General features: G+C 50.4%; 5 protein-coding genes across 5 annotated transcripts; 3 read left to right on the top strand and 2 right to left on the bottom strand.

Annotated features, from left to right (window-relative positions):
* Positions 1 to 606: 606 nt before the first annotated feature.
* On the top strand, positions 607 to 2964 carry GIQ15_04977 (Spc97/Spc98 family protein; the record flags this gene model as incomplete). The annotated part of the gene is made up of 1 exon (XM_033552394.1): positions 607 to 2964. The coding sequence occupies one exon, from the start codon at positions 607 to 609 to the stop codon at positions 2962 to 2964; it is 2358 nt and encodes a 785-aa protein (XP_033406124.1).
* Positions 2965 to 3429: 465 nt separating this feature from the next.
* Positions 3430 to 7129, bottom strand: GIQ15_04976 (putative MFS transporter; the record flags this gene model as incomplete). Its single annotated transcript, XM_033552393.1, has 7 exons — positions 3430 to 4123; positions 4179 to 4246; positions 4307 to 4959; positions 5033 to 5494; positions 6062 to 6148; positions 6235 to 6663; positions 6739 to 7129. 7 exons carry the CDS (start codon positions 7127 to 7129, stop codon positions 3430 to 3432), a joined length of 2784 nt encoding a protein of 927 aa, XP_033406123.1.
* A 638-nt stretch (positions 7130 to 7767) lies between these two features.
* GIQ15_04975 (uncharacterized protein) lies at positions 7768 to 8730 on the bottom strand (the record flags this gene model as incomplete). Its single annotated transcript, XM_033552392.1, has 2 exons — positions 7768 to 8296; positions 8372 to 8730. 2 exons carry the CDS (start codon positions 8728 to 8730, stop codon positions 7768 to 7770), a joined length of 888 nt encoding a protein of 295 aa, XP_033406122.1.
* A 2062-nt stretch (positions 8731 to 10792) lies between these two features.
* GIQ15_04974 (hexokinase-1) lies at positions 10793 to 12741 on the top strand (the record flags this gene model as incomplete). Its single annotated transcript, XM_033552391.1, has 2 exons — positions 10793 to 11424; positions 11520 to 12741. 2 exons carry the CDS (start codon positions 10793 to 10795, stop codon positions 12739 to 12741), a joined length of 1854 nt encoding a protein of 617 aa, XP_033406121.1.
* Positions 12742 to 13595: 854 nt separating this feature from the next.
* GIQ15_04973 (uncharacterized protein) lies at positions 13596 to 13877 on the top strand (the record flags this gene model as incomplete). Its single annotated transcript, XM_033552390.1, has 1 exon — positions 13596 to 13877. One exon carries the CDS (start codon positions 13596 to 13598, stop codon positions 13875 to 13877), a length of 282 nt encoding a protein of 93 aa, XP_033406120.1.
* Positions 13878 to 14806: the final 929 nt, after the last annotated feature.

Raw genomic sequence — 14806 nt, 5'->3', positions numbered from 1 at the left:
GTTATTTAGATCCCAAGACCTACTCAGCATTACCAAATGAAATGTTTGGGAAGCTGACTCCTACTTTTTTTTTTTTAATACTTATACAAGAGCTATCGATGATGTCACGAAGCGCTGGATCAACAATAGTCCGTAGTAGTAACCACGGATGGCCTCGAAGATAGCACCGCTGGATGGAAATTCCCTGTTATTAAGGATTAGTTTAAGCTATTAGATAGAAATATGGATCATGCCGTTATGATAGAATCACCGATGTAGTAGAACGCATGGCGTAGATACAATATTTTGGTCAAGTTCCCGCGCAACAAAGTAACAAACAACAACATCAACCCGATAAACGTATCACGATAATCCGTCGAGGCTACTTGACGTGCCACAATTATCGACACCCGCTCAACGCCCGACATGCAGCAGTAGAGACTGCTGGAAGTGTCCTGGATGTGTCGGTTCGAGCTCCTAGGCTGCGGTATCTTGTTCTGGCACCGTCTGCGGTCTGCTTGGAGAGACGAGGTGCCCTCCAGGTGGCATTGAAACTCATCCTCTGGCCCGATACCACTGCTAACAATTGGAACTTAGAAGGCCTGGGAGGAATCCCCCGGACACAGAATGCTCCACGAGATCCTCCTCTCCCTGTCCGGTCAGCCGTCCCCTATCTTCGAGCAGCCAGCTAAAGACCGTGGAAGTGCCCAGGACGGTTTCCCACTCCTTTCGCCGCAGGAAAAGGCGCTCCTCGAACCAATTGCACGTTTAAGTCGGCTTCACGGATTGCTGCGTGTCCATTCGGCACATATATCTTCTTCTCACCCTTCAACCATCTGTCGGGCGGCGTCTACGACCATAGCAACGGAATATCTCGGTAGCTTTCAGGAGAAGATACTGGAGGTGGAACGGTCGATACTTGGTAAAGATGCCGGCTACGTTGGCGGTTATGGGATCGTCCCGCTTTCTACGGTTGTTGGGGAGTTCTCGCCTTGGGTACGGAAGATGGAATGGCTTTGGGATACCTCCCAGTTCATGCTCCCGTACGTAGCCAAGGACGCGAAGACGAAAGGGACGGCCGCTGGCAGCGGCTGTAGCGGGGCTGCTCTCATCGATTATCTTCGAACGGAGTCCCAGACTGGCTATACGGATGTCGAGGAGATATCGCTTGGTCTTATTAAAGCTGCGGAAGCCGCCTGGATGCGCCAGCTCTCTGTTTTCATACTATACGGACATCTCCCATCGCTAGGCCGCGAAGATTTCTTCATCCAAGAGGGACCTTCTAGTGGTGACAGGCGCGTAAATACGGCGGACTTTCAGCTTCAACCTGACCTAGTACCAAAATTTGTATCTCGGTCAACAGCTACCTCTATCCTATTCGTGGGGAGGTCTCTAAATCATATCCGGGCCCGTGGGAAATTCCCCGCGGGGGAAGAAGCAAAGCACTCCTCGTCTCAGATGACACTACACGGAGAGTTCATCCGATGTCTCTCTTCACTTACTTCTCCGATATCAATGATTAGCCTAGCTAATGCAATCTCCGAAATTCGACTCTCACTCTCTCACACCGTCCTTTCACAGCTCCTACCGCTACACAAGATAATGGAGGTTTTATCTCTGTTGCACAATTTTCTTCTTCTTGGTAGAGGAGAGTTTGCAATGGCATTGGTATCTCATGCGGATGAACGAATTTCGACGAAACATAAACGAACTTATCAGGCTACTTCTGTCGAGGAAACGCTGGACGTCCTGACACTCAAGGAGAGCGAAGTGTCTACGGTGCTTACCCAGGCCTGGACAGAATTATATTCCATCCCTAATGCTGAAGATCCGGTGGATGACGAGCTAGACCTGGCACGATCCTTGCTGAGGCTCTCAATAGAGAAAGACACTTCAATAAGCAAAGATATGAAGTCAGCCAACCAGATACTCACCTATATCTCCGATGTCAACTTTTCAGATATCTTACTTGGCTCTCCAACCACCCTGTCCCTCCACATCAACCCTCCCCTTGACCTCTTTCTGGCGCAATCTGATATGATTGTCTATTCAAAGATCCACTCATACCTCTTGGGTATTCGCCGGGGACAGATGCGACTCGGTGACTTGTGGAAACGGACATCTCTTCGAAGAGTTCACCCGTCTCCCTGGGGTCCGCCGATGAGCAATAAACCCGGCGGCCGAGCAAACCTCAAGCTAGGTCGAGAACGACAGAAGAAGCGCGCAGCATTGATGCGCCGTGTCTGGGCTTCGGGAAGTGCCGCTCTGTTTGTCTTTTCAGAACTTGGTAGCTACCTCCAAGGCGAGGTTATTGGCAGCTCCTGGCGGCATTTCAAAGGATGGCTGAATGGCGGACGTCCCCAGAGTTCCTCCGGACAGGGTTCTAGGCCTGGCACCGCATCTTCCACCAACACCCTATACCACTCCCATGATCCCGAAACTATCAATATCGCTCATCGTACATACCTTGCCCACCTTATCCAGTCCCTTTTCTTGACAGATGTCCCATTTACTCGCACACTACGAGCTCTAATCGCACACGTCGACCGCTTTGTCTCCCTACTCGGCCAATTACAAACCATCCAACAGAACCTCGACCTCGAGACGGACGAAGGCGTCTTTGACTCATTACAAGATTACTCCCAAGATGAGGCGAGAGTATGGGCCGAGGTCTCTACCGCACGTACTAGCCTAGAGAGATCCATGACCGACCTCATTGCCAGGCTACGCGATATCGATGACCATCGCATCACGAAGGGCGCCACATCATTAGATGCTAGCACTAGACACGTAGCGCCAGAACTTCGTTGGGTAAAAGGGAACGAGGAGACGTTACGTGGTAGACAGGAGAATAATATATTTGTCCCATGGAGAGCCGCGGGTGTTGATCGACTGCTAATGAGACTTGAATTCGGCGGGGCTAGTGCAGATGATAACGCGGCTGATGGCTTGGACTTTGGTGGGAACACGGTGTTTGAGGAATAGGCGGGTGAATATCATGGTCTTGAAATTATTATCTGGCGTCCATAGAGAGCAGGGAAAGGGACATTCGCGGAATGGATGATTAGACGTGTATCTAAGTGCATGTATGTTTTACGTGATATGGGTGAATGAGTCCTAACGAGTATTTTTAAGAGATATCCATAAACATTATGAAGCTTATATCAGATGAAAGTCCAAGATGTAATGAAAAGTACTATTGATAGCAAATTCTAGTCAATTTGGCCTCTATGAGAAGCTATGTACATAGAATAGAAGCAAGGCCAAAAGTGAAAGTCGCTTTATAAGTCTAAACTCGAATGACTAGACAATGGTAAAATGGACATGATCATAATAATTGGGTATCTGAAACGCTTGAATCCTCCAGAATATCTAGCAATATGTGAAAAGAAGTGCAAAACACACCAGGATACTGCAGTTAGCAATTGCTAGTGGTGGGTGCTGAATGGGTTATATGATGTATACAAATCTGGCACGGGGTGGTTTCTCCATGGTACCGCCTACAGCTGGCGACTTTGGAGCACCAGATCCCATCAGTCTCTCAGTTGCACCATCTCGTCCCTCAGCAGCGGATATAGTATCTTCATCGTGGTTTAGGACACCATTGTTAGCCACCGCGGCAGTACCCGCTGCGGCAGCTATGGCTCGCATATTTTCCCGCTGGAGCAGGATTCTCAGTGAAAAGGCGAGAACAGCAACGAGCAGCATGAATAGTGAGCAAACGGTCATTCCCTTAATATACCATGGCCCGTCTGTCTCAGGGTATAGTCTTGTACCAATCAGAGGACCGCACTGGCCGATGATATTCAGTATTGCCATGCCTGTCCCTTTACCTTCCCCGGCAGGCTTGTTATCCATAGTCCAGGCTATGATGATTGTGATGGCGGAGAAGAACCCGGCAGCAGCTGGGTAAAGACATACATATCGGATGAGGATATGAACCGAGGGAGGGAGGTAGGAGTGGAAGTAGCCTGTGAGAGCGATGGTGAGGTATGTGCTGGAGGAGATGAGGGCGAGGATGATGAGGAAGAAACTGCGGCTTCGGTAGCGGTCGGATAAGGATGCGGTTATAAGCACTACAACAAAAGCGAAGAGATAGGGAGGTGCAGAGAGAGCTTGAGAGGTGAGTTTTGAGTAGCCCATGCTAAGTGATGTTAGCACGATGCCATATGTGAAGATCTCAGAGATGTTCAACGTACTCGTGTAATATCGTTGGCAAGAAGACTGGCAGGGAACTGAATGCAACATTGCAGCTGAGAAACATGAACTATCTCGATCGTCAGTGCCACCATGAAGTATGAGGGTACAAGTAGCCCAATTTACATACTGCAGTGATATATGACTTTGGATCGCAGAGCGTCCTTCCGACTTCTCCCCAGTCAAACTTGGTCTTCTTAGACTCATGTCTAGGCTTTCCCACCCTAAGTCTGAGCTTCGCTACTTTCCGCTCTCTGGGAGTAAGGTATTTAGCCTTCCCTGGGCCATCTGGGATATACGCCCATGCAATAAACGCCACAATTATACTAGGAAACCCTTCGTACAAAAAGAGAGCTCGCCATGGAGCAATTGGGCCATTCTCACTTGCCCAAACAATCAACCAAGCCAGTGAACCGGCAAATGAGGTTGCTAAGGGGGCAGCACATAATATCATGCCCGTACGAAAAGCAAGTTCCTCCCTCTTGTAAAAAAAGGATAGGAAAAATGGGACACCGGGTGAGAAGGCTGCTTCTGAGACGCCTATCAAAGCTCTCAGAAAGACGAGTTGCCAGAACGATGTCACAAGGCACTGCATCGAGGCGAGGATCCCCCAGGCAAAAACGCAGATGGGTATGTATATGTGTGCAGGAATGATCTTGTACATCAGAGTCATCCATTCAAAACAGATGTATGTGACATAGAAGGACGTAAGGACCCATTCGTATTGCCCGGAAGAGAGGTTTAGATCGTCCATTAGCCCTGCGATTCGCGCGTTTCCAATATCTACACCGTATAGGTTAGCAACCCCCCAGTTATATGAGTATCTGGGTCCGAAGAAGAGCAAATGGCGACTCACTTGATCGGTCAAGGAACGAGAGCATGTATAGAAAAGCCAGGAACATGGTCAACCGGTTATCGAACTTCTTGATGACCCTAGCCTCCTCTTCCTGGGTAAATGAATTCAACGAGTATGAAGCGAGCTCCAGGTCGTCCTCTACACCACGCCCTGGATTATCCTGATATCGTTCATTATCCGAGCTATCCAGCCCGTTCTCAGATCCATCTCGTTCGTCATCGTCGCCCTCCTCCACGCGCGTATGTGGAATATCCGGCCTATCGTCCTCGTCAGGGATATCTGTTTCCAGCCTCTTCAAGCCCACGCCACGTCCGGTCATGCTCGTGGAGGTTATATCGTCGTTCCCCCATCCTGTCGTGCTCGAGTCCGGGGTTAATATTGAATCGGAGGAGAGTATGTCATCGGCGCGGGACGAGTGAAAGCCTTCGACTTGCGGTGGAATCGCCAACGGGCGACTGGGTGCTGTCATGTTGATTCACCTCCAGCTCCGCCGTATACCAGAGCCACCCAATTCATCAGGACAGACACTGCAACTCCAGTCAATCGGCGTCGCTGTGTGTGAAAATTACTCCGCAATATAGAGCCGGCTATGGGGTTAAATATAATCAGCTAGTTCGGCTAGTCTCATGTGACCTCCTGAATCCGTTGATCCCCTTAAATAAAACACCCTTTTGCCTCTCCCAGGCCATGTTCACGCCGTATTTCGGAGGCTGATGATGGGCATGCATCGTCATGGGGAGAAAAGGTGGGCTGGAGGCGGATGGCCTGGGGCATAACTGTTTCGGCTGTTCGGCCTCTATATCGGATGGAGAGATGTGTCATGGAGAAGCTGAGAAACGCTGCTAATATGCTATCCTAGTACTATCATTTGCTGGCTTGAGAACCACCAGACTTGATCACCAGGAGCATCCTGCCCATCCTACAGTGTCACGCATCATAAAAAAGACACCATCTCATGCATTTAGTTACCGTTTTAAGTCTGGCGGGAGGCCTATCCATGCAGTCTGACGCATATCTCCCCGCAAAAACGCCCATCGTCGAAGTCCCTCATTGCATCGATGTCTCGGGGAAGCATATTGGCCGCATCCGTAGTCTGCCTTTGGCTTCCGGGCGAGCCTATGGTCGGTAGCAGTCAGCGCGGCCACGAACGCTTCGACGACGGCGGCGACGACCTGGTGCTTTGGCTGTAGTCAAACACTGACCATGACAATAGGCATGGCGATCTGGGCACTCCTTGTCGGTCATATCAAATGACCTCTTTCGCCCTCCGTTCATCTCCACAATCTCGCGCTGGGCGATGTCGAAGGCTTGCTTGAGGACGGGGACCATGCAGTGCTCCGGGTCGTGGTTGCGTAGATGTTGAAGCGTGTTCTCCGCGCTATCTCTTAGAAATTTGGCGGCCTTGTACTTTGCATGGCCCTTGTTGTTTATGAACGAGTTATGCTCGAGTTGAGCCGTGGCAAATGTCTTCAACATGGCCGTGAGGCGTTCGTCCAGCTCCCGTTTGGAAGCACTAGACGGCGGTGTTAGGGGCTCATTCTGCTGGACACGACCAGGCTTCCTCGAGAATTCTGGTGTCGCGATTTCAGCCTGCGACTGTTCTGATTCTGCTCCCTTCTTCCATCCAGTAACTGTGAAATCCACGCATCATGATCAGACCGTGAATCCCAATTTCACATCCAAAATATGCCAAAAAAGGAACATACCATAACCAAGAATAGCGCGTAGTGCAATATTCTTGCTAAACAGCGCGTCAAGTTTTCCCATATCCTCTTCTCTCCTGATACCCAGTATCTCGTTTTTGAACAGCTCTATAGCCCCAAAATGAGGCAGTCTATTGCCATTGTTGGTGAGAATCAGTAGTGCCTTGTCATATACCGTGATATGAGCATCTTCGAACGCCTGGGAACGCGACCTGATCAGGTTGATATGGTGTTTGAATACGTGGTTGAAGAGTTCAGGGTAGCCAGGAGTCTTCGACAGGTGAATAACGGTGGTAGGTGTCTTGACAGATTGATATTGCTCAACGAGGGCATCTACCTCATTATCCAGCTTGGCCTGGCTATAGGCCCAGGAGTCGGTGTCCGCAGAAGACATGTTTTGAGCCAATACACGTTGATTTCTGATGTCAAACAGATGAAATTTGGTGAAATAGGGGAGTTAGATGAGTTCGGTTGGGTTGGCGCAAAAGAGTGCAGTTAGTGGTTGTGGTGGTTGTCAATATAGCCATCAAGAACGAGGGTGATATCGAGAGTCGGGAGAATATTAGCGACAGCAGCTCTCGTCTATGATAACCGTGGTCTGATACACTGCTTTCCATGTAAATATAATATTCGCCAGTTGTTCTCTTGGATATCAAAAGGGTAACAAATTGAAATCAGGAAGAAGCCGTGCTGGAGATATATCCGTCACGGGTCAACAGCCGAACTTCTTCGAGTCACCGAGGCTAACTGTATTGTAAAACAGGAATATATGTGTGCAAATTATTATACTATATATGAAATCCAATGCTCTAAGCTACATTCAACAGACTCGGCCCCAGGCTCCTAAACATTAAGTGGTGATACACGATAGCCGGGAGAGCATATATATAAAGCAACAGGTGACAGCCAAAATTTCAGTCCAGATAGATACGAGCTTCAAATGCCAAAATACCAAAAAAAGAATCGTCACGTAAAAATCATAACCAACAAAAGAAAGGTGAGATCGCAAGGAGAATAGGAAAAAAAAAAGAACTAGTTTCGTTCATCCCAGAGCCGTTCGATCTCCTTGACCAGCACGGATATATCGCTCCTCTCATTACCTTCTCCACAGTCACTCCACGCGCCTCCATCGCGGATGCACCAGAACTTATTGTCAACTCTGACGGTACAGCTCTTGGTAACACCGACCTTGGAGCTATGCTTGAAGCTCTTCCGCAACAGTGCCAGGCCGCTAGGTCCATGGTCACAATCGTCTTTGCCACGACGAGCTTCATCGCCCTCGTCGCTCTGGCGACTAGCACACTGGTTCAAGGCGTTGAAGCTGATTCCATATTCCAGCGCGCAGTCATGAACGAGAGCGCGGTCTGGTATATCCTTGTATTCGGATATCATGCAGTTGGTGAAACCGAGATATCGAACGGTTGGAGTAGTCTCATAGTTGGGACAGGAGTCGGCGACTCGTGGTGGGTATGGGAGGTTGGCAGCACACAGCATCAGCATATCTCCCACACACTCAGGCGGGCCGTGGAGGCAAGATACGGCCGAGGAGTCGTTCGAGGCTCTGCAGGTAAAGCTGGTCAGTTCATAGATCATGCCAACCTCACTTGATAACAGAAGTAGGGAGCAGTTGACTTACTCTCCGATAAATGAGAGCTTGAAGTCGACTTTGCTATGCACCTGCTCCATGGTAGGCACGACAAGTTGCCGCAAGCAGTCCTGCGCATCGGGACACTTGCTCATGATATGCGCTTCGAAGGGGACCTTCTTCGACCCTGTCGTGCCAACTGTCTGCTTCCCTGGTCTGGCGGCGGCTGCATCTTTCACCGCGTCCACGTACTTCTGGGGGAAGTGAGGTCTATGCAGCATCCCAAAGACCGTCAGGCAGAGACAGAGTGCGATCAAGCAGTGACGGGCATATGTCGCTGCTTTGGAGCCTTTGTGTCCATCCTGCTGATGTGGAACGGGCGGCGGGATAGTATCGTACTTCTCCTTCATGGTGTCTGTGTCTGATTTCGGGCGCTGTGTCGTTGTTTATCCCTGACAAGTGATGTCGCAGCAGGTCTACCGGGCGTCAAACAGCTGTCTTCGCAGGCATACGGCGCTTCTTCTGCTGCTCGACTTTCGCGTGATGAAGCTTGATGTCTTTCGATTCCCCAAAGCGGACGAGGGAAGTGCTTATGTAAGGGTACTTGACACGTGATGAGTTTGATGTCCATGACGATTTTATATTATTTGATAGAGAAAGACGAGAGAGTAACGGCACAGGGAGAGCAGTATTCTATGTTCTGTATGTTCAGTATGCTCTGGCATGCACTACAAGACCGAGAGCTGCGGTTCAGAGAGCGGTAGGATGCAAAATGTGGAAATGGCACTCCGAAGAGAAAACCCACCGTTAGTCCTATGCAAGATGCCATCGTAATCAACGACAGTGAGTTCCGATCCCTGCGGAAGGAAGAGCAGGACGATACTACGCTGTAGGTTTCGCAGTGAGCTATTTGGCTCGGAGCCGAAAGGGATTTGTGATATACCCTGAGTTTCCATTCCTTAACCTTCACTGCCGACAATTTATATTTCTTGGAGACAGGCGTCAGGTTTCAGTTGTTATCGACGGGTGCCTGGCATCTAGAAGGAAGCAAGAGGCATGGGTCCGTCCAGGTACAGCTCGGCTTCCATCAAGTTGGCCCCTACAGGCCGGCCGACCGGACGATGCAGAGAAACACACACACACATCGCTTACTCGGCGGCGGGGACAGAAGAGTAGACACGATGCACAGGCCGTGGGGCCGTTTCTGAAACGAACTGCTGCATCTCACGGCCCTGGACAGCAGCGGATATATGCACAGTTAAGCTTCCTGATCACCACCGCGAGACAGGCATCAGGCACAGCGTAGTATCAATCCTTCCGGCGGTCTGCCCGGCAGCGGGCGAGGAATATATCAATCGTGTCTCATGTGTGATCTCTGGAATCGAATCTTTCGAGGGGCTCCAAAGGAAAGGAGTAGGACATCAACTTCGAGACGATTGAGGCCAGATACGAATGAAGATCAATCTTCTTCAATCCCAGTCTGCTGGGCTCGGCGCAACATATAGATAGACCGTTCCTGGCGGGAAATCCCTGTAAGTCCCCGCCGCTAGGGCTAAAGCAACCGTTTGCCATAGCTAGTCGACGTCAGTAAGCAAAAAGGGCGAACGCTAAACAAGGACGGGTTGCGGCGATGATGCTGGTCGGGTTGTTGGCGGTCGTTGGACGCTGAATATCCCAGAGATGATCGCCCGGCATCCTTACACTGTAGCATTAACTTCAAAGAGGATCATTAAGGAGGTAGGGAGCGTCCTCGATCCCTGAAGCGCATCGATGTGGAAATGAAATGGCCGTTTGTCGAGTATCGAGGCCTATCCCTGGCACGCAAAACGGTTCTCGTTGGTCTTGCAAGGCTGTCGTCACATCGCTTAGAAGCCGTAATCCCAACTTCTATATGCTCCCGTATTATGTTATGTCCATTCGCAGTTCCTCCGTGCTCCTCCCCACTGAGCAGCGCCGGCGTATAGTTCTGTGGTCCGACCGATATTCCATTCCTACGCTACCCCAGGGTCACATCGTCGCCGATTCTCTCCCTCTGCAGGGTGGTATCGCATTCAAAAGGCGGTTGTCCTGCCTGGTTCGATAGACCGTTGTCTTAGCCATGTTCCAACCGTTGAACATATATATACTTTAGACATCTCTGCGGAACATTTGCTTTCCCCGCCGGAACGGTCTTCACGACTTCTATCACCATCTCTTCAGGCCAGTTCGAGTGTTTGATAGCTGGATCTAGATCAATTGCTGGGCACCTCATCCTGCATCGCTCCCCGCCGCAAGTCGAATTCTCACCAGCGAATACCCTCAGCGCACAAGCGACGCACACGGAGACCGCCTCGGCTTGCTTCACAGCTGACCGGGCGAGCTATACAACTCCGGGCTAGCCTTCGATTTACACCAGAACTAGCTGCGACCAGTGCAAGATCTCCCTCCCCGCGACACCTCAAGCTGCAGAGGACCAACCCACGCTCGTTCGCCATGTCCGTACACAGTGCCGGCGAGGAGAGTGACCATAACGTGGCCATGGAGCCGTTTGACGGAGAGGACGAGGACTCGATTGTCGACGAACAGGAGATCGAAGAGCAAGCGATGCAGGATCAGTTAATTGACAATTTCCTTGCGCCGCTCGCCGTCAACGATGCGAGGCTGTACCAGCTAGGCTGCCGCTTCTCGCAGCTCTACCTCGAGCTCGCGCGCACATCAGACCAGCAGTTCCTCCCCACGCCGGTGACGCGGCTGCCCAACGGCCAGGAGACCGGCCGATACCTCGCCATAGACGTCGGCGGGAGCAACCTCAGGGTCGCTTTCATCGAGCTACTCGGCGCCGCGACCGACCATCTAGAGACCAGCAGCAATGGCAGCGAGAGCGTCTCCAACTCCGAGAGATCACGTGATACGCTTCGAAAGGCGCAGAGACATCGAGTACGCCGGACGCTGGAGAAGGCATGGCCGATAGCAGCGCATCTGAAGATGGACAAGGCCGAGGATCTCTTCCTGTGGATCGGGGACTGCATGGCCGAAGTGGTGGCCGACAGCCTGGCTACGGACACGGCTAGCAAGGAGGCGCCAGAGGAGCTCGAGATGGGCATCACCTTTAGTTTTCCCATGATGTATGTGCCAATTCTATGCATGATATGTTTATGTGCCGATATCTACGATAACCTTATAGACGGCGAGAGGAAGCTAGAAGACTAACATGTGGTAGGCAAGATTCGCTCTCTGAGGCTACGCTGATGCCCATGGGAAAGGGGTTCGCCATCACATCAGACCTGAACCTAGGAAAGATATTACTAGCAGGGTATGATAGGCATACTCGACGGCCGTATGGATCCGATGAACCGTCTGCAAAGCGACGGAGGCGGTTTGCTTTGCCAAAACTGAAGATTGCAGCCATCACCAACGACACCGTTGCTACCCTGGCGTCGCTGGCTTACATGGTCAAGTCGTTGCCCAACAGCCGTGTTGCAATGGGACTTATCGTTGGCACTGGCTGCAATGCCACAATACCCATGAAACTATCGGACCTACACGAGTCCAAAGCCAAACATGTCTCCTCGCGGCATCCAGAGGCTACGGAAACAGTCGTCAACACCGAATTCACACTCGGCGGCGCAGCTCCTCCGCTTCGAGATCTAAAGTTTACCACAAAATGGGATATACAACTGGATGAGCAGTGTGCTCGTCCTGGCTTCCAGCCCTTTGAGTACATGACCGGAGGACGTTATATCGGTGAGCTAGTCAGACTGGTATTCCATGACTACCTGACATCGGTGTTGGGACTGGCCCCCAAGGCACTGCCGGCGAACCTCATCCAGGGCTATGCTCTTTCCACTGGCTACCTCTCAGGTGTCGTAGCACCTGCGCACTCTGACCAGCAGTTGTTGATAAAACTGAAAGCCACCTTGCCCCCACCGGAATCAAGCAGCTGGAACTGGGACATATATACCGCGCGCGCGTTCCGGAAAACCGCTAGAATAGTGCAGACACGCTCTGCAGGCCTCGTTGCCGCCGCCGTTGTCGGTCTTCTAGCATGCCAGAAGGAGATTCAGCTACGTTCTGACGGTGCTACCAACCCTAAGCGGTCAACAAATATCATTGTCCCGTCGTTTAATAATTCAACGGACACTATCACTAGCGTTTATCGTCCTGCCTCCACGACGCCGCAGGGGAACGGTGATCCGTCCACTCCTGGCGTGGACTCTCCGCCGTCGGGATGGCAGTCTGGCCCGGAAGAGCTGGTCGTCGCTTACACAGGTGGAATTATCCAGCATTATCCCCATTTCAAAGAAACATGTCAAGGGTTTATTGATCGTCTCGTCATCTGGGATGGGCCCCAGGAAAGCGGTAAGTCCGTGTTCTTGAGAGAAGCTTCCGATGGAGGAATCATCGGTGCAGGCGTTCTGGCTGGCATGGTCTCAACCACTTGATTATATCCTTTGTTTTGATTTACCATCTTGACGTTTACACATCCATTTCTTTTGCTAATCTTGACTTATGATGCGTTGGTGTTTTTTTCTTTCCATATATTCTTACAAAATGGAAAATAGAAGTGGGATGGGGTTTACCGCAATGTGCTCTTCTCCCCAGGTGTTATATGTGTTTGTCTCTAGTTGCTTGAATAAAGCAATATTAACTACAAGTTAATGCCACTTGGTGTATAACCTTTCTACCAAAGTGCTACTATCAAAGTTATCCACTAGCTGGGAAGTGAAGTCCAGTTGGATATTAATGCTCCAAAGGAGTTTTCCCCGAAAAAGATTTTGATTTCTATCTATTCTAGAAGGTCATGTGTGTTTTGCTTTTTATTGCTCATATCCTCTTTCATTCGTTGCTGTTGGTGTTCGTGTTGCACTCCGCCCCCTTTTTTGTGTCCGGCTAATAGGCCCCCTATTATTACCCCAATCTCATTTCCACATACCTCCGATCCCGTCTCCCTTTTTCGACGTCTTATTTGCTTGAAACTGCAGTACATCCAACTGCGGGATAATGATAGGTCAGAGTCATACATCTCTTGATGCCAGTCGCACAGTTATCCGGACATGGGACCGTCGAAGTCACGGTTGGAGTCACAGGGCACGATGACACTGGGCATGCCCGGGTTACCTTGGTCCATCTGACACAGGCTTTGTTCGTACATTTGGGATCAGCGGTACAGGAAGTTGATGGGTATACCTCAGTTGTGTGTGTATAGCAGGGAGTCGGAGCTGGCGACGTTATTCCTGGAGCCGTTGATGTTTCCACTGTTTCTGGGTTCGGCACAGTCTGAATCGTTGCCGACATCATGTTCGATTCCGGTATCAACGGGATCAGCGAAGTGGGCACTGTTTCTGAGTTCGGCACAGTCTGGATCGTTGCCGACAGCATGTTCGATTCCGGTATCAACGGGATCAGCGTGGGTGGTGGTGGCATCAAGGAAACCGAGGAACGTTCAGGTAGCATGTTTGTGCGGCTTTCCGGGTCTGGGAATAGAGGTGCGAGATCACTGCCTGTTGGCATCAGTGGCATACCGGGAACCACCGTAGACTTGTTGCCGTCGCTGCCTCTCACCGGGCGTGGTGGTTGAGATGGAATTGGTAGCTGGCTTGTAGGCTCAGCGCTGTTATGGCGAGGCATCCGCGTACCAATCCCGTGAAACCATCCTGGAGGTAGAAATTGGCCAGTGGAAGTCGAGCTAGTAGTTAAAGTAGAGAGGTCAGTTTTGAACTATTATGTGCTTTGGTTAAAGGCCTTGTCCTGGTTTAGGGAGTGTAAGAGGCCAGAAGTTGGGAGCGTAAATGCTATCAAAATTCAGGGGTAAATAGCTACCTTAGCATGGCAGCGGCCAATGCAATAACCAGAGTGAACTGCATTTTTCAGTAGATTAAGATGTTTCTCTTATAATTGAGCTGTCTCGTCACGATTCTTGTTTATGAAAGAGTAACTCGTAAATTTACCCGGCTGATGCAGTGGTATATATAGCTCTTGCCCTCTCCATGAACATAACATAGTATAGACATTATCCATGACGGACTGGATTATCAAGTGAACCCGAGGATAATACTGTTAGACTTTAATAATAGCCAGATGCCGGATGCGAGCAACTAAGAATTAAACCACGTCACCTCCTCATGTACTTGTATGACGCCTTTCTTTGTCCGGGAGTTCGTGCCTTTATTCATTCCACGATGGTACACATGGCCTGTTTCATCGAGTCCCTTTTCCAGCGGCGTACAGAGATTTGACCTACGCTTGAAGAAGCCCTCCCTATATTCGGGGGACATTATTCAATGGCTATCGGCAGTAGTCGGCGAGGATAACATATCCTGAGAATCTAGATCACGTCTGTCCTTGTTACTGACCCGATGCTGTGTGGCCAGGCCTGCCGTTAACGGAGCTGTCTAGTTTGCGTGTTCTACGTTCTACCGTTAAAATTGTTAATTATAAAGAGGTACAGCTGATGCAGGTTCCTGAGGAAGTTTAGATAAAGCTCACCGGCCGTGTCTGGTGGCGTTG

The sequence above is a fragment of the Arthroderma uncinatum genome (genome assembly GCF_011692745.1).
Source record: "Arthroderma uncinatum strain CBS 119779 chromosome Unknown scaffold3, whole genome shotgun sequence".
Lineage (NCBI taxonomy): Eukaryota > Fungi > Ascomycota > Eurotiomycetes > Onygenales > Arthrodermataceae > Arthroderma > Arthroderma uncinatum.
The sequence above is the reverse complement of the archived record's forward strand: the minus strand, read 5'-3'. Positions and strand labels throughout refer to the sequence as shown.